The following is a 26,247-nucleotide window of genomic DNA, read 5'->3' as shown; positions in this document are numbered from 1 at the left end:
AAATTTTATAACATTTATTACAATGATATCATTTTTTTAAAATAAAATTCTAGTTTGAAATAAATTCTGGATTATTAAAACTTACTCATATTGTCTTAAGGTTACTATGATAGTTAAACTTTAAAATTTGCAGCAAGTTTAAATACTAAACTTAGAACCAAGAAAAGGCATTCTGTAATTATAATAACAATAAAAGTTTAAGAATGTCAAAATATTTTTAATTAATAATCAGTGGTCAATAAATATCAAAGGTAAGATGTTCATTTCTGATTCGTTGCATTCGTTGGATTTATTTGATTGGTCAGATTTGTTTGCGTTTGTTTGCGTGACTACCAATATTTTTTTTTTAGGTTTTTAGGTCGGACGTGTTTATAATAGGATTACAAGAGGATTGTAAGGATTATAATTTTGCATATGACCGAAAAATCATAACCAACAGAAAACGGTCATGGCTGTTGAATTTGATCATTTGATCATGCCAACCATAATCGATCATTGATTGGTTCGAGTCAATAACGCTTGAATCCAATGTACATCTAGCAAGACCATTTGTAGATGATTGATCGAGCCAACACATGATTACATGTGAAAATTAAACGTGATCAAATTTTGATCGACCAAGTTCTTTACTCGATCAAACCATCAAGCATGTACTATACAGTATGTTTCGTTCACTAAGCATAAATGATCAGCATAAATGATTAGTATATAACTTACCTAATTAGATAATTGTAGAACGAACACCCCCTTTTTTTTCCTTTATTTTTTTTTATTTACATTATGGCGTGTTCAAAAATTTCTCCAGGAGATATACCTGAAATAACAAGTAAAATCATACAATATTTACAGAATGATTATTTAGCACTACATTCATGTATTTTTGTCAATAGATTATGGTGTCGTATAGCAATTCCATTATTATGGGAAGACCCGTTTTCAAAAAAAGTGAATCTTCCTAAAAACCATAATATTTTCGAAATTTCCTTACACAAATTAAATGAAAATGATAAAGCACAATTAAACACATATGGAATTAATAATGAATCGTTCTCTTTGAATACATTATTTAATTATCCTAGTTTTATTAAATGTTTAAATACATTTTCATTTGTTTATTCTATTAAAAAATGGATTGGAACTTTATCTATTAGCAATCAATCTACACAATTTTCGAATTTATTAAACTTTACTCCTTTGCTATTATTTAAAATATTTATTCAAAATAAAGTTAACTTACATACCTTTGAAGTTGAGATTTCCAGTACTATAAAGATTACAAATAGTGAATGTTTAAATTCTATTATCAGATTAATCCTAAGAAATCCAACCTTTATTTATAATATTAAAAATTTTAAGTTTCATCTTAATAATGCAATTTTTAATATTGACCTTTTAAACTACTTATATTCTCATTGTAATTCAATTTCAACACTTCATTGTCAAAAAAATATTCATCATAAAACTTTTATAACTGAAAAATATCTGACAAAAATTATTAATCCACAACAAAATCTTAAAAGAATTTTGTTTGAGGAGAGAGCATATCCTTTAACCATCTTAATGAATTCTAATTGTGCAAATACTTTAAAATCCATTGTATTCTACAAAATTAATTTTTTAGATATCCATTATTTAAAAGAAGTATTTGAGCAATTAAATGTTTTAGATTCTATTCATTTCATTTATTGTTCTTTTTTATATTCCATAATTTCTCAAATTGATAGTTTAACCAAACCATTTAAGTTAAGATCTTTGTTTGTTAATGAAATGCACACAATTGATTCTTTAAAATTATTGTTAGAAAAATCTGGTGATTATTTAGAAAATATTGGAATTAAATCAATAACTTATAAATTACAACATCAATTTATTGAATTTATTAAAATTTATTGTACAAAAATTAAATATTTTGAATTACTTGAATTTGATAATCAAAATGTCCATCCAGCATTTGATTTGATTAAAAATGTTAATCAAAATCTTAGTTATATTTCTATTGATTTTTGTCAATTTAATTATTCTCAATTAACTTATGATATTGAACTTAGTTCAATTATATTACAAAAATTAGGACAAATTCTTCCTCATAGATTAGAATATTTAAATTTGGCTCTTAAGTTTGAAATAAATAATATAGAAATATTTTTTAAAAATTCTCAAAATACTTTTATTAGAAAATTGTTAATTAAAAATAAGATTTATGGTGAAAGTCAAGATATTTTACCTTGTATTAAAGAATATATTATGAAAGAAAAAAGGGTTAGATATTTAGCTATAGAAGATGTTTTCTCTAATGGAATAAGGAAAAATCTGTTTACTTTGAAAAATGAAGTAAAGGAGTTTCAATTACATAATATTGAAGTTTATAATTATAACGATTTATTTATTAAGAATTATGATTATATAAAGGAAATGGATTATTAATTGTTTATTTTTTTTTTAAAAAAAAAAATTATTTGTATAGAAATATTTAAAATGTTTATCAAATTATTTTTATAAATAAAGTCATTATTTTATAACGGATTATTAAATACTTTTTTTTTGTTAATTTTTAATTGTGATTAAAATATTTACTTAAAGATTAATAGGCCAAGGGATATTACGACTATTACGTTCACTAAACCTGACTCGCTTAAAAACTCATCCGGGTCGACCCTACCATTGTGGAGCTCTAAGAATTGTAAATAAATGATAAATGGTTTTGGGTTCCATAAATAAAAGCATGAAGCCAGGAACAGTTTGACCCGAAAAAAACAACGTGCGAACGTTCACAATATCTATATACAATTTTTTGTCATCAACTTTCTTCTGGATTTTAATTACCGTAATTACCGTATAAGAAAATATTATTGTGTCGGTATCGTAGGCCACCTGTTAGTTAAAATAATTACAGGTTAAAATCTTATTGCATGGTTGTAAATATACTGGATAGCGAATTTAAACAAATAATACTATGATAAATACAGTATACATTCGTTTAACATATTCCTAACGTAATTATTATTGTTCTCTTCTTTGGAATACCTTCAGACATTGTATACTGGATATTCATTACTTCGCTGCAACTAATTTCTTTAGTGAAATTAGATTCTACCCAAAATTATCCAATCTGACGATCAATTCTCGACAAAACTGGGCTACGCTATCAGTTCAAGCCTGGACTTTGCTAGTTTCATCACCTGACTAGGGATGCGGTTATAACCGATCATAACCGTTTTACCGGTTCGGTTATCGGTTCGGTTTCAGTCCAAGACCGACCGGTTAACCGTCAGTTTTATATACAAAAAAACCGATCAAAAAACCGATCGGCTAATTGTAAATTTTTAATATATTCCGGAAAAAAAAATGATTTTGTTTATTGAGAATACCATTAAAACTATTTTTATGGTTAGTATTCTCGTTTTTGAAATTATTCGAATTTACGCGATGATCACGTGATTTTTCGTTTCTCTGAAAAATCACAACATCGGCGTTATTGTTGTCGTAAATTTAAAGAATATTATTCAAAAAATTATAGTTGATACTTTATGGCATTGCTTTATTTGGTTTTGCAGTTCAGTTTTATCGGTCGGTTTTGCGGTCGATTCGGTTTTGGTTGAAAACTGCAGTTTTAAAACCGAACCGACCGTTGGCATCCCTACACCTGACTGATTCCTATCTTTGATTTGTTTTACATCAGTGATCCATGATAAACATTTCGATGACTTCTTTATAAGAAACAAATAGACAATATTAACTATACTCTTTTGGAATTGACTTCATGAGAACTTCAAGATCTATATTCCGTCACCGCATGTCCGTTTGATGGCCAATTTTATTTCTATCTAAAATATCGAATCATAGAGTTGATGTTGGTATAAATAGTTTAGACCAAGGTGCTTCAGAGGTATTAGTAAGAATTTTGCTTGTAAAATAAAACTATGAATGGCCTAACAATTAACTTGTTTGCACATATATTTTAACTTATCATATTGTATATTTTTGTATTCAGAGGATCATGCCATTTCTCCATATTTAGTCAAATACGGTACTGGAAAATTGTGTACCAGAATTCACCTTTTTTAGAAATTACTCATGATATAATACTCAACCTTTCCTTTGACATTCTCTATGAAGCGGATATGAAAGCAAAAACTTGAAAAGTTAATAATGTTTTTTTAAAAAAATTTTTGTTATATTCACGTAGTACAATCCAAAATCTTCCCAAGACGAAAAAGTTAAAAAAAATATTTTCAAAAAATAAATTAAAAGAAAAAAACTTCATAAACAATCATTGTTTTTTAATTGTTTTATTAAGAAAAATTCATACTAATTATTTATTTTTTTACACATATAGTAATTAATTTATATACTTAAGAACTATTATGAAATTTTTAAATGAAAAGATATATGAGACCCATATTATTGTAGAAATTTTCAATTTTTGGGTAATAAACATTTGAACAACTTATTAAATTTGTTTCTAGGTTTTACTTATGTGTATTTATAATTAAGGAATTGAATTTTAACTAAAAAACAATTCTTCATACATAAAAATGAAAAAATTTATTGTTATCTTATACGGACGAAGCAACTGCGCTATAGTAACTGACAGTTTAATGTACTTCATGTACTGTTAATAGGGATTGGAATCGATTTCCATAATTAGAATCGATTTTAGAATCGACTAGTCACGATTAATCGTTTCTCAAATTTCGATTTCGATTAATCGTTTCTAATCGATTGTGCATCATTAAATTTGTGGCAGAAAAATCATTTGATTATTAAATTTAATGATTTTGCATTTAAAATGAAACACACGAATAATAAGTGATCGGCGGTAACTCTGACCAAGCTTATGATTCCGGCCAGAATTAAAACTTTAGTGTAACACAATTCAAAATCTTGCATAACGCAAAGATTCGATGTCATGTGATTTATAATTTCGTAATTCGGGCCGGCACTATAGTTTCGATTATTTATTCGATAATTTAGTTTAATCAGATTTTCGATTATTTCGATTTTGCCCAACTCCTAGTACTGTAATTAAAAATTTTTCAAGAATACGTATAAATATTTTTTTGTTGCACAAGCTTTTCATATAAAAAGTATAGATGATATCAATATTTGTAATCAACTCTTGCAATCAAAAATAAAAAAATAGTCTATCACTATTGTTAATTTAAATAAAAAAAATACTTTAAAAATATATGTTAACAAAAGTATTTTCATTTAAATAAAAAAAAAGAATAAAAACTGTTGATTATTTATTTATAATACAGTTGCGTCTATATTAAATTTATATGTAATTTATGTATATACAGTAATAATGATTATGATATACTGCGCATCAATAAAATTTGACACTATTGACATAAAAAGTATAATTAAACTGTAATAGTCTAAGAGAAGTATGACTATTTAAACATTTTATGCATGATCGTATGATCAATATATATAATTATGAGTCATCAACTCATCATTTGTGGTGAGTTCATGCTCACCATATATAAACAAACTTATGAAAAGCGCGTTACTACCTAAGGAGAAACCTTGTTACAGAAGAATATATTCAATATATTCAATATTAAATTTTCCATAAATTGTTTACTTTTAGGAGAGACTCCTGAAAATTCTTTCTCGGTTGATATTATCGATAAAATCGTTGTTTATAATACATGTAGTACAGACAATTTTCTATTCGACTGTAATCGTATTCTAGTTTCGCATTTCAAGTCTATTGTCTAAGTTATAAACTTAAATCACTTAATATCAACTGTCATAACTATCTGAACCTTTGGAGGATCAATGATACAAGGGTTAAAAGTAACGAAAGTAAATGTAAAGAATTGTATACCGAAGATGACATTAAAAGTAATCTTGGAGGTGCTATTATGAAACCTCATTACTTTCTTCATCATTATTTTAACAAGGATGATTTTGAAAACAACGTGATCGGTGAGGGCGCAATTCACATCATTGTACAAGTGCCTGCCTGCTACTGGTAAGTATCTCCCAATTTTTACATCTCGAATAAGAAATTTGCAGCAGCAAAAAAAAAAAAGTTTATTCGATTTTTCATTGTTATAAAATAATATGCTTCAAGTGCTCACAATTACCAACAACACTGACTTTCCCAATAAAAGGATGAAGCTAACTCACATATAATGACAGTTAGTTATTTCTATCTTGATAGATCAAGAGATTTTTTTAAATGTTGAGCAGAGTATATAGAAAGTAAGTAACGTAAGATGGTTAAGTGAGTAACGTAATACAGTATATCATATGGTTTGTTTATTTATGTACTTACTATAAGTTTGGTTACTTTTGATTGTTAATTCATCAATTATTTTTTTTAAAAAAAATTTCATAGTCATTAATCAATCAAATTTTTTCTATCTCCATTAGTGTGACAAATTGTAATTTGTAAATCGCCGATAACAATCTTGTCACGTGGGACGTGACATTTAATCTTCTTAGTGATTGATTCGCTCGATTTGCAATTTTGCGATAAAATTAACAAACTGTCAATTAATAAACAAATAATAAATATTTTTTTTTTTATGTAAATTAATAAAAGTAAACAATGTATTTATGGTAAAAATATATAAATTTAAGAAAAAACTAAATTTTTTTTTAAGAATGACAAGTTTCGATGGTTCCTAAAAAAAAAAGATATAATTACGTTTAACATTAATAAATTATTATATTTTTCTGGTTTTATCAGCTTATTAATAAAATTCAATGATTTTGTTATTCACTGACCGTGAATATTGGAGTAATAATAAATAATTATTTAAATTATTAATTTATTATTAACTTTATGAAATTTGTTAATTTATTAAATTTAGTAATACTGTAATAGATGTTTTTCAAAAATTTTGTGGATGTGTTACATACAATTTACAAGTTCTCTCATGAGATGATTCTCCATTTCTCTCAATCTTATCATAATCAGCAAAACACCTATATAAATTTAATTTAAAATAAAATTAAATTAATAAAATTTCTTATATAAAATAAAAACAATACAGTCACAACATATGCCTGATTGAAACTTACAACCAACAGAACTCATATTTACAAGTTTTAATAGTACAAGTCATATGTTCACATCCTCCATTTTTGATAATTCTTACGCCACATTTTGGACATGGCTTAGTTTCTATATCGAGTAAATTTTGAGTAGCTTTGTCTTCACCTAATTTTTTACTATCATATTCACTACAAATTAATCCCTCATGCCAAGGAACATCGTGAGTATAACAGTATTTTTGACCGCAAGCTTCACATGTCATTAGAGGTGAGTTGTCTATTATTAAAAGGAAATTAATATCATTAATTTTTCTTTAAAATAAATTCAAATGATCGTTATTAGTACCTCCTTCAAAATTAATTTGACCGGAACCACATCTAGAATTTTTACACCATCTAAAATCTGGCAATTTGCTTAACATTTGAGTAAGCGTTAATTTGTCGTATCTTTCAAAAACTTTTTTACTAGCGATCCTTTTTACATCCTCATGTTGCATTTCTTCTTTACAGTCGGAAGATGGGCAATAAATTTCTATATTCCCATTACTTTCTAACTGAGTTTGAATATGCTTACCAACACATAATTTACAAACATCTAATTCATGGTTACAGTTCGCAGTTACTTTTAAGAATTGGCGCTTTTGAAGACGTTCAAAACAAATTTGACACTCTTTTTTTTTCATTGGAAGTGTTAAAATTTGTATTGTTATGAATTCAGAGAGGATGAATATTTTTTTAATTCAACAACAAAGAAGGTTTCACCTTTATAAATGTGTACAACAAATGATTTTCCATAAAAATCAATATATGGGGTCTGATCTAGAAAAATCAAGGTAAGCGAATTTTTTGGTTAAAATTTTTGTATTTCAGTCATATCAAAAAGTATAATGCAATAAAAACCTCAATTTTGAAAAAAATTCTCTAACCTAGATCTTCCTAGATCAGTCCCCATATAATAAGATCATGATGGCTCATATTCGGCACGTTCACACCATTTATTGCGAATGTCATTATTTCCCGATAATAAATGGTAGAGTTTGGAACCGGTTAAGATGATTAATAATTACTACGCGCACATGATCACATGACTAAAATAATCATGAGTCATCTGATTACACGAAATAAACTAACCAATAAAACTTGTCAAATATCTATAGGTTAAGCAAATGCAAATCATGATCAGCTGATCTGCATAAATTAAAAATATCGGAAATATCTCCGAAAAGTTATCGTATTACAGAAAAAAAAAAAACTTTAAATAATTTGACTTAATTTGATAATTAATCAATCTTTTTCTCTCTTCGTTTACAATATGACATATTCAAAAATTTTTTTAGGAGATTTACCTGAATTAACAAGTTTAATTATACAATATTTTCAGAATGATTTTTCAACATTATATTCATGCATTTTGGTTAATAGATTGTGGTGTCGTTTAGCAATCCCATTATTGTGGGAAGATCCTTTTTCTATTCCTGCCAAAAATTGTAGATTTATTGAAATTTATTTATATAATTCAAGTGAAGATGATAGAGCAAAAATAAATCGATTTGGAATTAACATAATTCCTTCGAATACATTATTTAATTATCCTAGTTTTATTAAACGTTTTAATACACATAAATTTTTTAAATCTATTAAACAGTGGCTTTATACTGTTATTAAAGAAAGATCATTTTTTTCATCTTTTTATTTAACAGAATTGATTATTTTGATATTAATTAAAATATTCGTTCAAAATGAAATTGATTTACATACCTTGGAAATTGATACTGCAAAAACGGATGTTCAAATTAGATATTTTAAACCTGCATTTAACTTAATCTTACAAAATCCAAATTTAAATCAAAATATCAAAACTTTAAAACTTAATTGTGATTATGATGAATATATTGAAGAATTTTCAACACAAATAATTAAATCACAACAAGATCTCAAAAAAATTATATTTAAATTTGATATTTATAATTTATATATTTTAAAAAGTTCTAATTGTTTAAATACATTAAAAATTATTATATTTCATGGAATTGATTTTAAAAATATTATGAATTTAAAACAAATTTTTGAACAATTAAATGTTTTAGATTCTATTCATATTATTTATTGTACTTTAAATTCTAGAATTATTCAACAAATTTTTAATATGACTAAACCATTTAAATTAAAAACTTTATTTGGAATATTTGAAATTAAATCATTATTATTATTATTACAAAAATCTGGTGATTATTTAGAAAATATTAGAATTGAAACAACCACCAATAATATATTATTACAACAATCATTTGATTTGATTAAAATTTATTGTACAAAAATCAAACTTATTGATTTATATGGATTTGAACATCAAGATTTTAATTTAGCTCTTGATTTGATTAGAAATATTGGTCAAAATCTTAATTATCTTTCTTTTGATATCACTAAATTTCCTTCTGGTTTTTCATCTCATGATTTTAAATTTAGTTCAATTTTATTACAAAATTTAGGACAAATTCTTCCTTATAAATTAGAATATTTAAATTTAATTTTTAAGATTAATGCAAGTGATTTTAAAATCTTTCTTACAAATTCTCATAACATTTTTATTAGAAAATTATTAATTCGAAATATGATGTATGATAAAAATGAAGATATCTTACCTTATATAAAAGAATATATTATGAAAGAGAAAAGGGTTACATATTTTGCTATGGAAGAAATTTTACCTAAGGAAAAAAAGAAAAGAAAGAGAAAAAATAACTTATCTTCATTACAAAATGAAGTAAAAGAATTTCAATTATATAATATTAAAGTTCAAAATTATGATGACTTATTTATTAATTTTTGTGAATTAATAGATTAATAGATTATTTTTAAGGCAGTGAATTATATAGAATTGTAGAATTTTTATATTAAATAAAAAATTTTCTTTATTATCTCATACGATTATCGTGAATTACAATGGTGTGATGATGTTTGTTAATTATCGCCGTTTTCAAAATGGTGTATTGTGTATGCAGTTATATTTGAAAAGAAACCCGAAAATTGGACGGTACCCGGACGATACCAGGACGATACCGGACAAGGCGTACATCTATGGTATTGTTAAAAATATACTACTTATCTAATAAATGTTAAGTCTCATTTGGATCTAACTGTCCTTTTTCTTTATTCAAAGTTACAGTAGTGGATTTCCATTATTAACGGTAAAAATTTCATCATATAACAAAAAAGGAGATATTCAGGTTATGGCGTGTAATAATAACATTGAAACAATTGAAACAGATGTTGAACTAAATTCATCAAAATTTTCATGGAAACAGATGGCGGATTGTAAAATACCTCAGTGTCGATTTGCATCAGGTAGTAGCTGACGTAGATTGATTCCCGACACGCGTCACTTGTCATTGGTAAATTTTTTATTATTAAATAAATTTGTTTATCACATTAAAAAATATGTAATTCTAATCTAAAGTTTCATTATTAGTGTGTATGATTCATTGTGATATACAGGTTTACTTATAGAATATCGTTTTTACTATGGAAGACTACATATCGTGCGATACAGGTGGCGGCTGGTGTCGCGCGTCAGCCGTCAGATATCAATCTGACGCACGCACGTCAGCTATCACTTGACGCAAATCAGGATTGAATCTAGCATTATTTTTATAAGGTTTTGTAGTATAACAACGATTTGCAACCGTCTTTTAAATTTATTATCTGGAAGGACTGGTAATAACATTTGATAGAAATAACAAATTTCGTTAAATAATACAATTGAATTTTATGCTATCGCTGATGGTATTCGTTATATGATGTTTTCTTTATTTATTATAAAAATAAATCACATTTTACAACTTGTAATAAACTATTGATAAAAACTAATACATTTCGTTTACAAATTCATAAGCTCGAATATAAAAATCATCAAAATTCACAAATTTAATATTATAAGATTCAAATTCCTTTATATCATTTTCGGTAACACTTTCATCAATAGCCAAATATTTTACTCTTTTCTCTTTCATAACATGTTCCTTTATATAAGGTATTAAATCACCTTCTTTCATCAAATTTTCGATTAATAATTTTTTAATAATAATATTTCGAGTTTTGAATAAAAAAGTATTAAAATCTCTTGCATTAATCATGAGACTTAAACTTAAATATTCTAATTTAGGAGGAAGAATTTCTCCTAATTTTAAAAATATATTTGAACTAAGTCTAATATCATCACTTGATACATGACTATGTCTACGAAATTCTATAGAAAGGTAATTAAGAGAATTCCCAAAACTTTTAATTAAATTTAAAGTAGGGAAAGTAATTTGATTATTAATTCTACGTAATTCAAAATATCTAATCTTTGTACATTGATTTATAATTGGTTCAAGTTGTCCCGACTTATACATTGATAATTCAAATCCAATATTTTCCAAGTAATCACAAGATTTTTGTAATAATGATTCTAATAATCTAATTTGAATTTTTGTTTTCATGAATAATGATTTCAATTTAAATGGTTTAGTAAAACTCATGATTTGTTGAATGAAATTAGAATTTAAATTAATACAATAAAGAATATGAATCGATTCTAAAACATTTAAAGATTCAATCGCTTTAAATTCCACATTTCTAAAATCAGTATCAAAAAATACAATTTTGTTTAAAGTATTCAAACAATTAGAACTTGTAAATAATGAAATTGGAAGATTCATATTATTTTCTAAAGATAAAAAATCATTAAAACTAACGTTTTCAAATGAAGTATTTTTGAGATTTTGTTGTGATTTAATTATTTCCATTAAAAATTCCTTAATTTTATAATATTCATCATAATCCATTATTGCCATTTGAAAATAGAATGATTCTAAATTTTTCATATTACAAGTAAATTTTAAACATTCTAAAAGTAATTCAAAAGAAACAAGTGAATCATCAATAATCACTTCAAGTTCAAAAGTATGTAAATTTACTTCATTTTCAATAAATAATTTAAATATTAAATCACAAATTATTCTTTCAATATTATCAGAATTCTTGATTCGATTAGAAAATTTTTCCTCGTTTATAAATGAATTAATTGAGTCAATAAATTTCTTTGTATTTAAATATTTAATAAAGCTAGGATAATTAAATAATGTATTCGAATATGGATTATTTTTATTCCAATAATTATTCAATTTATTTTTATCATCTTCATTTAATCTACGTAAATAAGTTTCGATGAAACGAAAATCCGATGGATCTTCCCATAATAATGGAATTGATAATCGAGACCAAAATCTATTAACTAAAGCACATGAATGCAACGTTTTATAATCATTTCGAAAATATTGTATGATCTCATCTGTTAATTCTGGTAAATATCCTGAAAATAATTTTGAACATGTCATATTATATAAAGGAGAGAGAAGGAAAGGGGGGCGTTTTTAATATTTACGTCAGAAATGGTTAATTTTTATATAATTTTCTGCAAAAAATGTTACACAGGTTTCTAATTTGGAATTTTGTAATAAAGGTTGATCGTCAACCAATTGAAATGTACTACAAATACATTTGATCGACAAAGTACCGTACCGATATCGCATATTTTTTGCAACACGCAATTCTTCATTAGTATTTAAAGTAAAATACATTAAATATTACAAAGAAAACTAAAGATTAAAGAACGATATATTTATTCTTTTTTCGCTTATAATCTATTTTACAGAATATATATATATATATAACAAAGGACGATATACTTCGGCAATTAATCGGATCGCGTGACATTTCTGCTAGTCTCGCCGCGTAAAAAAATTAAATTTCTTAAAACGACACATCTCGTATGATCGAAATTCAATTTACTGATTTTCATTCATTCAATTCCTAAATAAATAACTATATAGTCTACAATATTTTTATTATTTAATATTCTTCGTTCTTGATTTACAATGGTTACCATTTCCTAGTTATGTTAGTAGTTATGTTGAAATTGCAGTTTTTATCCAACGAAGAATTTTCTTTGGAGTACAGTTAGTAGATATAGTAGGTGTATTGACATTCGTACACCAAAATATTAAGAATTCGATATAACAAATAAATTGGTAAAAGGTGGTTAATTTTTTTCTGGATATAGTTGTTTTGTACTCTACTATACCCTTTTTCTTTTTCCTTTAATTTTATTCGTTTTTCCTCGGTTTCGCTTTGGTTTAGTATAGTCATTTTTGGTACATTCTTCTTCACCAATTTGTCGACCACGTGACGGATCTTGGAGATTTTCGTACACCGATGATTACCGAATCCATTATTAGAGTGGGGTTACAATTAGAAGATGAAGCGGGTGTTAGAAAGGGTGGTCGGTTCTTTTAAGGGAAGTGGTATAGTGCGGAAGGATTGACTCGTCCCGAAAGTTAATATCCATAAATAGTGGACATATGCTTAGTGTATTAGCATTAAAGGCCATTCGTGTAGTTGGTATTCATATCGCTTCTGCTGATGAACTAACACCTAATTATTATTATCGTAAAGCGAACCATGAAATAAGGTTACCTCTTTTAATGTTTTATGCTTGGGCGTAGCATGAAGTTCAGGATTCGACTCTAATGAACGTAGACGGTCTGTATATATAATGGGTTTATGGTTAAGGTTATTCCCTATTATACTCCGGTCTTAAGTTTCTAGGGAGATGGCCTGTTTTGCAAAGAGTTTTCCTGTAAAGTTCTATAATTTGACCCAATAAAGAAAAAAAAACGATTTAACGATTTCTATTATGTATAAAAATACATAATTTTTATATAACGATATATTCCATACGAGTCTTACACTCTTACAACCCCAAAAATAAACAAATAAATAAAACTTTGCGTTTAAATTATATGGTCGTAGCACTGTAATTAATAAATACTTAGAATATAAAGAAATAAGCAAAAATTAGTGTAATGATCTTCATGCTGATACACGAAGAAACACCAAAAATTCAGCCTACAGGTTTATAAAAGGTTATGCATTTCCGAAAAGGTAGTTGAGATAGTGAAAGAATTGAGAGAAAAAGATTCACCGAAGAAACTATAGAAACTGCATCCACGTACCATTGATTGCGAAAGACAACATGGTAAAGGAAACAGGTCAACTCGTCTTGGAAGCGAAATCTTCTAGTGAAATGAAAGCGGAGGAAAAGAAAACGTAACAAGGTAACGAGATACCGATGTGAGAAGAATTCAATGAATATATAAGAGTGAACGCGGAATGCTTGTCGAGAATCCCACCCTATAAAAAATTTTTTAGAAAATTAATCACATATCAGAGTTTTTTTAGAATGAAACTAGGAAAAATGATCATTTATCGGAATTTTCCCCAGAAAATTTTTTATTGGGCCAAATGACGAGTTGTTTTCGTTAGACGATGTGGAACACATAAATCCGCGCAGGAAGCGCAGGAAGCGTTCAAGATTAGATAAGCATATAGGTATGAGAATTAATTATGTAGATAGGTATACGAATTAATTGAATTACATAAATTTATGTAAATTAATTTGTATTGAAGGTGGTAAGAAACGATATAATGGGAATACATACAGTAGATAGAGATATTAGATCGTCTGTATTATTTGTAAATTGTATACAATAGTATATAGTGTAAATTCACGATCATGTGTTTTAATTCTATGTATTTCTGGTATTGTTAGTGGTAATTTCCCTAATTTGTGTTACTCTAACAATAAAGAAATACGTTTACTGATAAAAGAAAAGATCTTCATGCTGATACTTTACTGGCATACTGGCAGATGCGTTGAATGATTTCTTTTATGACAAATTCTAAATGATGTAAATTTAATTCAGGAAGGAATTCAATGATTCTAAAGAGAAAGAATTTAGTCCTAGTTTCTCAATTCTTACAGAATTTGATTACATTTTCTAACAATAGCAAAATATGTGAATTCGGAATAGAAGGTATGGATTTTTAAGATTATTTTTAATAAAGTTCACGGTGTTGCGAGTCGCACAGAAAAAAAAATATTTTATTTAGTAGGAATTAACGGGTAATAGTTACACTACATAATCAATCAGTTCGCCTTATTCAAATAATATTTTATACGATAACTTTGAATGAATGGCGAAAAATAAACTTATTGGTTTAAAATAAATATTGCATATCACATGATTATGCAGAAAGTTAAGTTTAATTTAACATCACGTGATCTCAAATTTTTGGCCTAAAACCACAAATGAAAATACTGGAGTTTAAAATCGGGAGTAATTTCTTTTTTTAGCTCACAAAATCCTATTTATTGCTTTCATTTGCACCTATATTTTTTAATAAAAGCCAAAAGGCGAACTATATTTTTTTTTAGCTTGACGCATAAAGGCGTTATCATGTGAAGGTTACCCTGCAGTTACTGCATATTAATTTCTCTAAAGAATCTTTGTGAAATGATAAGGTAAATGAATAATTAAAATATTAAACGTATATATTTTATTAAAACATAATAATTTTCTTTACCAAAATGTTTAACTTATCTTGTTAATGAGTATTTTAATTTTTTAATTAATAAAATTATTCACTAGTTTGTTACCCTATTTTGTCACATTTTAAATGCTTATCGTTAAAATTTTATTTTCCCAAGATATCGGCTATCAACAAGAATTTCGTTATTTAAAGTTAGATGTGATGTGTGATGTTGATCCCTAATATTTATTCCTTAAAAAATACCCTGCTTCGTTCTAACAACCAAATATGGATTAGTGATTAAGTTGATGTTAGCTATATTTATCTCGTGAACCCGGGCTAACTTTTCCCGAAATTTCGATATTTGTTTCATTAAACAATTTCCAATCTCAATCATTTCAATAAAAAATTTTAAAATTTTAATTTTATAAATTTAAAAACAACAATCAATCTCAATCGGTTCAATAATAATTTGAATCTCTTTTATTTTTCTATAATGGAGTTTAATGTGATACTGCAGAATTAATAAATGAAAAAATTTTTTTTTATCGAAATTAGAGTATATTAAGCTATTTTCAATGAAATCTTAACACGTCCATTACATATAAATACAGTTGTCTGGAAAATATACCAAAGTACAGACCCATATTTTCCCTCAAACAAATTCCCAATTATATACGTGCTAAAAAAAAAAATGGACAAGAGAGTATATAGTAGAATTCCAAAAAAATCTGGCAAACTCACCCAAAAAAAAGCGATTACAACCACCGAAGAGTTAGACAAAGCCCAAATTAAAAAGGTATTTATACCTAGTAATGCTTTAATATTTCAGGTGGTGCTTTATGATATTGAAACTTGATCATCAATCATTGCAATAGATTTTTGATCTCTTCGATTATAACGGAAATGGTGGTCTTTCCCTCGCTGAAATTGATAGAGCTATTGTTGAACTTTATCCACATCTCGTATATTATGACACCGCCAAGACTGACATCATCAAAGAGGCTCAAAAAATCGCTAAAAAATCAAAGGTTTGCCTTATTTCATCGTTATAATTCTACATATTTGAAGCGAACTAACCGTTAGTTTTCTACTGTGCTAAATTTTCTAGGATGGGTTTATCAACTTTAAAGATTTCAATTATTTTATTGATTATCTTCATGATTACTGTGAGAAAGCAGTTATCTCTACTAAAAAATTAGACGAAGTTCAGGTCAAGAAGGTAACTAAAACCACTTTTAGGATAGTATTATGTAACCTTTAAAAATATTGATTTCATTTCCACTACCGACGATAGGCATTTGATTTCTATAGTAACGAAGGTGTCTTACCCCTTGCCGAAGTAAACAAAGCCGTTTTGTTACTTTATCCACACCTTAAAAAAGATAAGTCTGCCATCATGCAGGCTTACAATGAAAAAGTTCCTAAATTTTCACAGGTAGGGTCTTTGTAAATGTGCTTCTATCTTTTAATTATACATATTGAAACTAAAATTCACTTTTCCAAATTTTATTAGGGTGATTTTATTAATTTTAAAGAATTTGAATATCTCATCGATGCTCTTCATTATTATAACGAGAAAGCGGAATTCACTACCAGAAAACTGAGCAAAATTCAGGTCAAAAAGGTATTTAGAAACATATTATTTTTCGTGATAGTCTTTCGTATCTTTTAAGATAAACTAAAATAAACTTATATATATTATCTATATATGATAGATTTTTGATGTATTTGATTATAATAATGACGGTACTCTATCTTACGGTGAAATCAATAAAGCTGTTGTCATACTTTATCCACATCTCTCAAAAGATGAGTCTGTTATCATGCGTGCCTACAAAGCTGCTGATGTTTCACGGGTTCGTTGAAAATTAGTTTCATTATTTTATCTATCAAAAAGCTTAACGTTAACGTACTCATATTGTCTCATCTTTTAGGATGGCGTTATTGATTTCAATGAATTTGGACGTCTCATCGATCTTCTTCATTACTACAATGAATTGTCCTGTATATTTAAAAGACTTGATATAGATGATAATGGACGTATTGATTTTGAGGAATTCAAAAAAGGACATGATTTAATTGGAATAAGTGTGAAATCAAATACAATGCTAAAGGAGAAATTTGATGAGATTTGTGGTAATAATAAAAAGCATATTCCCTTTGATGAGGTAATAATCTTTGGTTATTGAGATGTTTAAGAAAACGTTCTATATATTTGATGCTAACCTTTATGTATTTATTTTCAGTTCCTTGATTACGCTGCCAAGATAAAATTGATATCTGAAGATGCTCAAGGAATTCAGAAGACTCTGGAAGCTCAAGAAATTCCGGAACTTCTGGAAACCCTAGAAACTCTTGAGGCTCCAGAAACTCGGGAAAGGGAGACTCAGGAAACTCAGCCAATTATATCTCAAAAATCGGTTTCTCTCACAAATTCATCTTCGCAAAACCAGCGGTGGATAACATTTACGTATTTTTGTTTATTCTTTATAGCAGGAGTGGGCATCGCTGTTTCTCAAAAATACTTAGAACAATGTTATGTTAAATTAATTTTATTTTAGCTATCACGTAATATAAATCTACAATGAGATTAATTTTTGTATAAATTAGATTTTTGTAAATATAATACAATATAATTGACCAAATTTATAATGAGCCTGGTCGACTTGGTAAATTCAAATTTAACCCGTACTGATTTCAAATTTGGTTCTATACTTAGAAATTTGTAACCTTCTTTTTTAAAAAAAAATTTATTCAAAAAAAAAAAAAAAAAAAAAAAATAGTTTTTTATTTAGTTATTAGAAAATATTTTCTTACTTTTTAAATAAAAATATATATTTTTTTTATTGTACTTAAGTCAATTTAGTAATCAATCTTCTCCTTTCGTCTGACCCGTTAAATAAAATTGAAAAGTTTGTTTAACAAACTGTCGAATCAACGTGTCTAGTTTTTTTCATGCGATAATTATAATTATCATGTACAGTGAGTTACAAAAAGTAACCGACCACTTAAAATAAAACTGTTTTCATTGATAATTTTATATTTATATTAAAAAACATTTTTTCACGTAATTAATAATAAAATTGTGTATAAATATTCAATTTTCAAAGTAAAAAAAATTTCAACTTTTTTAATCAAAACAGCTAGAGTAAAATAAATGCCAAAAATCGATTCTTTGACTTAAAATTTGCCTATCTTCAAAATATGTTGATAAATCTACTTTTAAAATCAACGAATTTTTGTGAAATCCTTATTATTTTATATATATGTAGACTAGCATTTTAAGCACGTTTAACAGCAGCATTTCTTTCTTGTTGTAAGGTAATTAAAGCTTCTTGTATATCAGTCAATTTATGTTCATATTGAGCTTTAATAATAGTATATTCTTCTTCAGCACGTTCCAATTATTGAAACGAGTTGTTCCTTAACAGCAACATCAGCAGCTAAAAGTTTAGAAATCCGATCTTTAAGATTTTTAATTTCTGTTTCATAACCTTGAAAGATAAAATGAGTTTTAATCCTATATTCACAGTATCTGAAAGATCTTGATCATATAAAACTAATTTCAAATAACGGTAATATGATAGCAATGTATATTTTGGTATTTGTTATAAAAATGCAATAGGTGTTGAAAAAGATTATATTAAAGCTTTTTGAATTATTTAAAAGAAGGGTATTCAAATGGAATATTGATGTTAGGATATTGTTATGTATGATGAAGGTATCGGATAATCTTGAAATATATTCAAAATGCTGCAAAATTTAGGAAATGATGTAGCACAAAATAATCTTGCTTCACAACGCTAATTTTTTAAAAAATTCAAGATAATGAATGAATATATTACCTTAAAAACATAAATATTCTTATATATATTTTATTCAGTTTATAATATATTATGTCTCTGAATTAGGGTTGGATCACAAAAAACCGGTCTTTCAGTCCAAGTCCTTTATTTTATTTATAATGTCGGTTATAGTTGAGTTGATGATTGATCAACAAAACAATGAAATAAAAGTCACAATTTTGAGCTTAATTTATTATCGTGTTCATTGTTATTTAAATATGGCTCAAATGAAATCTCTGAGGTTCCTTAACGTACGCACCGTGCGTACGTACATCCTACCAGTTATGCATTTGCACGTGATAGCGTTAAACTTAACTCCGGCCAGTGCGTACGTTAATATCGTACACATAATGCGTAGTTAAGGATGCTCGAAATCTCTAAGAATAAAAATACTGGTCCATTTTTGATAAAATTTTAAAAAATTGCATGATTTATATTGAAAATATTAAAAAAAAAAGCGAAAATGATCAGCGCTTGTAAATTGCAATTCCTATTCACAAGTAATAATGTCCTCATTGTAAAATCAATATTTTTCTTATTAATACGTCGCAAGTTGATCTACGTGTCATACAGTATATTTATTTGGCGTATTTCAGGGGGTCATATAGGTAATGTTATATAAATCGTAATACATATTCAATAAAATTGTCTATTGTGACAAAAACAAATTTTGTTACTTCAGTACGGTAAATAGTCCTTTCGCTAACTCTTCGGACAATTAAATATTTTTCTTAAAATGTAAAGATTTTTAAAATATTTCGCAAAAAATTAATGTTTATTAATATACTTAAAAATACTTTGCAATATTTAATGAATTATAATTAATGTTATTTAGTAATTAGAAGTTTTTTTGCTTTATATTAAATAAAAATGTAATTTTTTTCATACAAAAGGTATATTTTTTCCTTTTATTTTTAATTTACTTATAATTAATTCACTATCGGTAAGTTGAACCGTCGATGAAATAATTATCGGTGAAATAGACTGAACCCTATAACAATCAATTGAATAAAGTGAAAAATAAACATGATGCTACTATATTGTTATCTAGTCAATTAACGTAATTTTATGGAAAAAAAAAAGATAGTTTGGGCTTCCATATTCTTTTTATCGGAATTTGATCTGCAAATCAATTTCGAATGATTAACTTTTCGAATGAAAATCAATATCCGACTCTTAACCTTTTGTCGTTATTATAATACAAGAGTTCATGTTTAGAGGGGAGTTGGGTTAGTGTAAATGTTAATCTAAGATTTAGTAAATACTACTTTTTTAATAAAAAAACGTTGAATCCGGCGTTTTTCATTAAAAAAAATAAATCTGACGTTTTTTCATTAAAAGAAAAAAAAAACGTTTTTTAATAAAATTTGACGGTTTTCCATTAAAAAAGAATAAAAAACGTCAGGTTCGACGTTTTTTCATTAAAAAAAAATAATAAATGTCAAACACGACATTTTTTCATTAAAAGAAATAAAAAAATATTTTCTAGTCAAACCCGATGTTTTTCCATTAGAAGAAATAAAAAACATTTTTAAAAAACGTAAAATTTTTCGGGTAGATGTTGGATTTGTTTAAACACCAAGGGATTAGATGACTGTTCCCTGGGCTTTGTGTGATAAAAGAAATCTTTTTCCTAGAATTTAAAGTGCATCATGTAAGGCGGTTCCATCGTTCAATTTGTTGTGATGATCGAACGACGTCGAACCGTAACTTGGAATATTCTTTGTAATATGGTCATTGTACGCTAGTAATCGGTTGTGGAAATCTATCCTTTTGGTTTGTTCAACCATGCGTTTAAAATCAGGGTAACGGTTTCCGAGTCCGGGATTGTATTTTCTAATTGTAACGGTGTAAGCTATGCCGAGACGAGCCGAGTGAATTTCTTTGACACTTTTTTATTGGTCGATGCTGCCTTTTGTTAGCATCTTTTTCATTTGGTCTTTGTAGAAGCGTGGGTCTTTCGCTAATGTATGTGTTCGGTGAAGTAATGGTATGGATTTGACGTAGTGTCCACAACGCCAACGGTTTTTTGACGTCACGAAGGCGGGTGGTAAAACACGAAACGTGTCATTATTGATTTTTTCGCATCGGTGATGGAAGCCTATGTAAATCACGTGTTCACCGGAACTGAATCGGATAAAAGTTTTAGTTCTTTTTTTATTTTCTTTGTCAATATCTAGCCTGTGAAATATAGCGTAATATTTTTCTTTGAGGAGTTGGCGTAATCTATTGAAGTATTTGCTCACGGTTTGTTTAGAAAATTGTCGATTTAAGGAAAACACAAACGTGAGGTATATCTCTAAAATAATGGGTGGATCCTTCCTTTTTTGAATAATTCCAGCGGCATTACGTAATTTTGGCCTGAAGAATAAATGAGTGCTGGTCTCTTGTTACCTATTTATATACTTTGTACGCTGTAACAAATAAAAGAAATTGACAGGCCAAAATTAAAATGAATTATTTAAAAAAGGAATGATTTACATATTATTTTTGGTTTTGTTATCTTTTTATGGAATATTAAATAAATTGTACAAAAATTTATACTTCCTTTTTCCTTTACCAACATGGCATGCTCAAAAATATGTTCAGGAGATTTACCTGAGTTAATAAATGAAGTTATACAATATTTTCGCTATGATTATAAAACATTACATTCATGTATATTAGTTAATAGATTATGGTGTCATCTAGCAATTCCATTATTATGGGAAGATCCTTTTTCAAATCCAACTAAAAATTATCATTTTATTGAAATTTATTTATGCTTTTTAAATGAAGATGGAAAAGCAAAGTTTAATGAATATGGAATTAATAATTTATTACTTTCAAATAAATTATTCAATTATCCTAGTTTTATTAAATACTTAAATACAAATAAAATTTGTAATTCTATTAAATATTGGGTTGATACCTTAATGGATAAATACGATGATAATCTAAAAAACTTAGTTTATAGGTCTTTATTTGAAGTATTCATTGAAAATGAAGGAAGTTTACATTCTTTTGAAGCTGTACTGTCTATTGGTAATAGTTGTAATTATTTTAGTAATAACATGGATTTGATTTTACAAAATCCAAATCTTATAAATAATATCAGAGGGTTAACATTCCGTGGTTTTGGTACTTTATCTCAAAATATTATTCCATTTTTGAAATTATTATATTCTAATTGCAATTCAATTTCATCGATTATTATTAATTTTCCTAAATATATTTTTATGATTGATAATTATCCATTAATTGAAAAATGTTTAACACAAATAATTATTTCACAACATAATCTCAAAAAAATTTCATTTGGATCTTTTGTTAAATTATATAACCCATTTTTATCATTAAAAACTTCTAATTGTTCAAATACTTTAAATACAATTATATTTTATTTAATTAATTTTAAAAATATAATTAATATTTTACAAGAGGTTTTTGATCATTTAAATGTTTTAGAATCTATTCATCTTATTTATTGTGAATATTTAAATTCTGATTCTATTCAACAAATTATTAAGGTTACTAAACCTTTTAAATTGAAAACTTTGATTATGAGTGAAATAATACATATTGAATCATTACTATTACTATTACAGAAATTTGGTGATTGTTTAGAAAATTTTGGATTTGGAAATATAGATGAAATAATAGACGAATATAATGAACCAAAACGACAATTATTTGAATTTATTACGAAATATTGTAAAAAGATTAGATATTTTGAATCGGGATTACCTGACGATAATAATACTTACTTGTTCATTAAAAATAATCAACATAATATTAATTATCTTACTATTGAAGCAGATTTTCATGATCATTATGCTGTTTATAATGTGAGTTCAACTGTATTACGAAATTTAGGACAAGTTCTTCCTTCTAAATTAGAATATTTATGTTTAACTCTTATATTTACTACAAATGATTTGGAAATATTTTTAAAAAATTCACAAAATACTTTTATTAAGAAATTATTAATTAAACAAATAATTGTAGATGAAGATGAAAATATTGATATTTCATTTTATATAAAGAAATATATTATGAAGAAGGAAAGGGTTAAATATTTGGCTATTTTAAAAGAAGATTTTGATGACAAAGAATTGTTTTTTTTAAAAGACGAAGTAAATGAATTTAAATTACATAATATTGTAGTTCAAAAATACAATAATTTACATATTGATACATATAGTTATGTAAATAATTATTTACAATATTAATAAATAAAGCTTTTACAAACCTGTATACCGTATATAAATGTTGAACTAACTTGTATGAGAAAAGTATGAAGTGAATTAGTAATGGTTTTGAAAAAGCTTGAGTATACTGTATGTCGCATAAAGTCACGTGTAATATATTAAATCATAAAGTCTACTAAATTAAACATTCTTGTTTTGCTAATTTTACTTTAATAAATTAAACTACTTTGATTTGCAAATAAGAATTTGAATATTAAAGTAATGTAAATAAACTGATAAGGATTAACGAATATAAGATTCCCATATTTTCAAAATATGTAATTTATTCTTATATCGATAAAAACATGGGTAAAAAAAGCAAATTCTATTTTTATTTATTATCTAAAATGGCTTCTATTACCATTAAATCTACTTATGTATGAGCGAGTCTATTAACATTTTTTTGTAATAAAATTTCAGAAAGAAATTTCTAGTTGAATAAGAGATCTTAATAAAGTCATCTATATAACTAAAAAATATTCACATGTTTCTATGTAATGAATTATAATTCTGTAAATTCTCTTTATCATGTGTCAACATAAAGCAGACACAAAACGGGTATTACCCATTTTTACCCGTTTGTGAAGAATAATCTGAAATTAGACAAATTACTAATTACCCTATAAAAAAATTTTAGAAAATTGATCATTTTTTGGAATGAAAACTAGAAAAATGATCATTCGTTGGAATTTTCCCCAGAAATATTTTTATAGTTATACCCCGTCGCACTAAGTGTGACTTATGATATAGAACATTGTAATTTCCCTAATTAAAAGTATAAGCTTTTTTTTCCCATGAAATTTTTATACAGTTTTTTTCATAGCAATAAACTTTTTTATACTCCTCAAATTATTTTTTCATTATTACAAATATATAAAATTACATTACTACACTATTTATTTAACTATTCAAATGGTTTAACAATAACTTCTACTTTTACATTATTACAATTTTGAATATTAATATTTTCAATATTAATTACTGGTAATTTTGATGAATCTTGAGTTATTTTATGGTCTTGTTCTAAAGATTGTATTTCAAGTTGATCATATCGTAATAATTGAGAAGCAGGAATAAAACCTAAAAAGAATATTTAATTTTTCAGATTAAAAGTAAAAAAATAAATATGGAAAATTATGGTACCTTGATTTCCCGATGTATTTTCTCTTAAAGGATTTTGTTTTTTGTTAGAAAAATTTTTAGTTAAACATTCTTCATTAAGATCATCCGCATTTCTTTTTTGGGGAATAAGAAGTGAAACATTTTTTTTCTTTGTTGAGCAGTTGAAGTTGAATATGCAGAAATCCCAGCAAGTGTTCTATGTCCTGTAATATCCATCTGTTCTGCATGAGATATACCAAGTAACATCCATAAAGAAATTCCAGTTGAACGCATTGAATGATTGACAAGATTACGTCCATTTGCATCAATTTTACAATCTGCCACAATATTTTTAAGCATATTATCATGAGAATTTTTGCCAAGTTTTAAATCAGAAAACCAATTACCATGATATATTTCTCGTGGTGTATTTATTCTTAAAAAAAACTCTGAAGTTTTGCAGTTTTTTGGTCTTTTAGATTGATATAATAGAATATCTGCCACTGGTGAATAATTATTTGGTAAATCTGGAGGAATATAATTATGCCGACCAGAATTGTAAGGATTTTTGGCACCTCCTGCATTATTTTTCTCACGAGGTATATTTACTTCAATACTGTGATCTTCATTGAGAACAATCCAGGAATTTTTTAGTCTTTTTGGATCACCACCACGCAGATTGCAAAGAAGTGTTAACCAAAACCAAACACGGTATGTAAGACCCTTTGGTGTATCAGTTTGTATATTTGGTGAATCAAGGATAGTTTTAATCTCACACATTTCAAGTGCATCAGTTTTCTTACGGGATGTATCTTGATTGTCTTGAATTTGTTTAATTCGACCATCAAAAATTTCATGTAATCGTTTCCATTTGTGTTTATCATGAATATTAATAATTCTATTTGGATAAAAAATATCTGACAATCCTCTAGCAATTGCAGCAAAGCCTACATGTAATGAAGAAGGTGCATATTCTTTTTTTCCTGATTTTCTAACACCACAAAAAAATTGACAAAGCTGTTCTTGTAATGTAGTATCATCCAATAGTTCAAGAGGATTAGTAAAATTGGCTGCTTCTCTATAGGAATTAAAAAGATTCATCCAAGTTTTAGTACTATCATCTGTATTAGCAACGCGAGAATAAGCTTGAATAGCTTGTAAATCTTTATTTGTAGGAATAACAAATCGTTCATATGTTGTTAACTTGTTCGTTTTAGTAGAATTATTTGAGCTAGTTGATAAGGTTTCCTTGAAATATCAATTTTTTTTATTAGTTTATCTATTTATTTCAAAAAAAAAAAAGAAAATAGAAATATGCTTTTTAATTACCATCTTTATCCTTTCAGTCTTCAGTTGTATGTAAAAGAAAATTATTTTGTTTAAAGAACGTAGAAAAATATTTAAGGGAAGAAAATAAAATAATTTGTACGTGTGATAGTAAAAGTATAAAAAGTATAAAAAAAGTAAAAAAGTTTATAATCATACACGTGATAATACAGTGATCATAAGTCACACGCTCCTGGGTATAACTTAGTAATTTCATGTGGGTGGAATACCATGGTTTTTTCCCTTCGGGAAAAAAACCCTGATATTCCTAAACCCCCATAAAATTACTTATATGAATTCAATTGAAATTGTTGGTG

General features: G+C 26.5%; 6 protein-coding genes across 6 annotated transcripts; 4 read left to right on the top strand and 2 right to left on the bottom strand.

Moving 5' to 3' along the window:
• Positions 1–780: 780 nt before the first annotated feature.
• OCT59_000304 (uncharacterized protein) lies at positions 781–2,424 on the top strand (the record flags this gene model as incomplete). The annotated part of the gene is made up of 1 exon (XM_025332296.1): positions 781–2,424. The coding sequence occupies one exon, from the start codon at positions 781–783 to the stop codon at positions 2,422–2,424; it is 1,644 nt and encodes a 547-aa protein (XP_025174050.1).
• Positions 2,425–6,851: 4,427 nt separating this feature from the next.
• Positions 6,852–7,697, bottom strand: OCT59_000303 (uncharacterized protein; the record flags this gene model as incomplete). Its single annotated transcript, XM_025309431.1, has 3 exons — positions 6,852–6,945; positions 7,042–7,291; positions 7,361–7,697. 3 exons carry the CDS (start codon positions 7,695–7,697, stop codon positions 6,852–6,854), a joined length of 681 nt encoding a protein of 226 aa, XP_025174051.1.
• A 629-nt stretch (positions 7,698–8,326) lies between these two features.
• On the top strand, positions 8,327–10,521 carry OCT59_000302 (uncharacterized protein; the record flags this gene model as incomplete). The annotated part of the gene is made up of 5 exons (XM_025326863.2): positions 8,327–9,842; positions 10,017–10,095; positions 10,175–10,202; positions 10,376–10,406; positions 10,484–10,521. The coding sequence occupies 5 exons, from the start codon at positions 8,327–8,329 to the stop codon at positions 10,519–10,521; spliced, it is 1,692 nt and encodes a 563-aa protein (XP_025174052.2).
• A 308-nt stretch (positions 10,522–10,829) lies between these two features.
• OCT59_000301 (uncharacterized protein) lies at positions 10,830–12,424 on the bottom strand. Its single transcript, XM_025319369.2, has one exon. The coding sequence runs from the start codon at positions 12,390–12,392 to the stop codon at positions 10,878–10,880; it is 1,515 nt and encodes a 504-aa protein (XP_025174053.2). The 5' UTR covers positions 12,393–12,424; the 3' UTR covers positions 10,830–10,877.
• An 845-nt stretch (positions 12,425–13,269) lies between these two features.
• OCT59_000300 (uncharacterized protein) lies at positions 13,270–13,559 on the top strand (the record flags this gene model as incomplete). The annotated part of the gene is made up of 2 exons (XM_066138744.1): positions 13,270–13,340; positions 13,409–13,559. The coding sequence occupies 2 exons, from the start codon at positions 13,270–13,272 to the stop codon at positions 13,557–13,559; spliced, it is 222 nt and encodes a 73-aa protein (XP_065988210.1).
• A 2,561-nt stretch (positions 13,560–16,120) lies between these two features.
• Positions 16,121–18,185, top strand: OCT59_000299 (uncharacterized protein; the record flags this gene model as incomplete). The annotated part of the gene is made up of 8 exons (XM_025319370.2): positions 16,121–16,225; positions 16,305–16,457; positions 16,538–16,648; positions 16,724–16,864; positions 16,943–17,053; positions 17,145–17,285; positions 17,364–17,597; positions 17,676–18,185. The coding sequence occupies 8 exons, from the start codon at positions 16,121–16,123 to the stop codon at positions 17,988–17,990; spliced, it is 1,311 nt and encodes a 436-aa protein (XP_025174054.1). The 3' UTR covers positions 17,991–18,185.
• Positions 18,186–26,247: the final 8,062 nt, after the last annotated feature.

This window comes from Rhizophagus irregularis, chromosome 1, assembly GCF_026210795.1.
Source record: "Rhizophagus irregularis chromosome 1, complete sequence".
Classification (NCBI taxonomy): Eukaryota; Fungi; Glomeromycota; class Glomeromycetes; order Glomerales; family Glomeraceae; genus Rhizophagus; species Rhizophagus irregularis.
The sequence above is the reverse complement of the archived record's forward strand: the minus strand, read 5'-3'. Positions and strand labels throughout refer to the sequence as shown.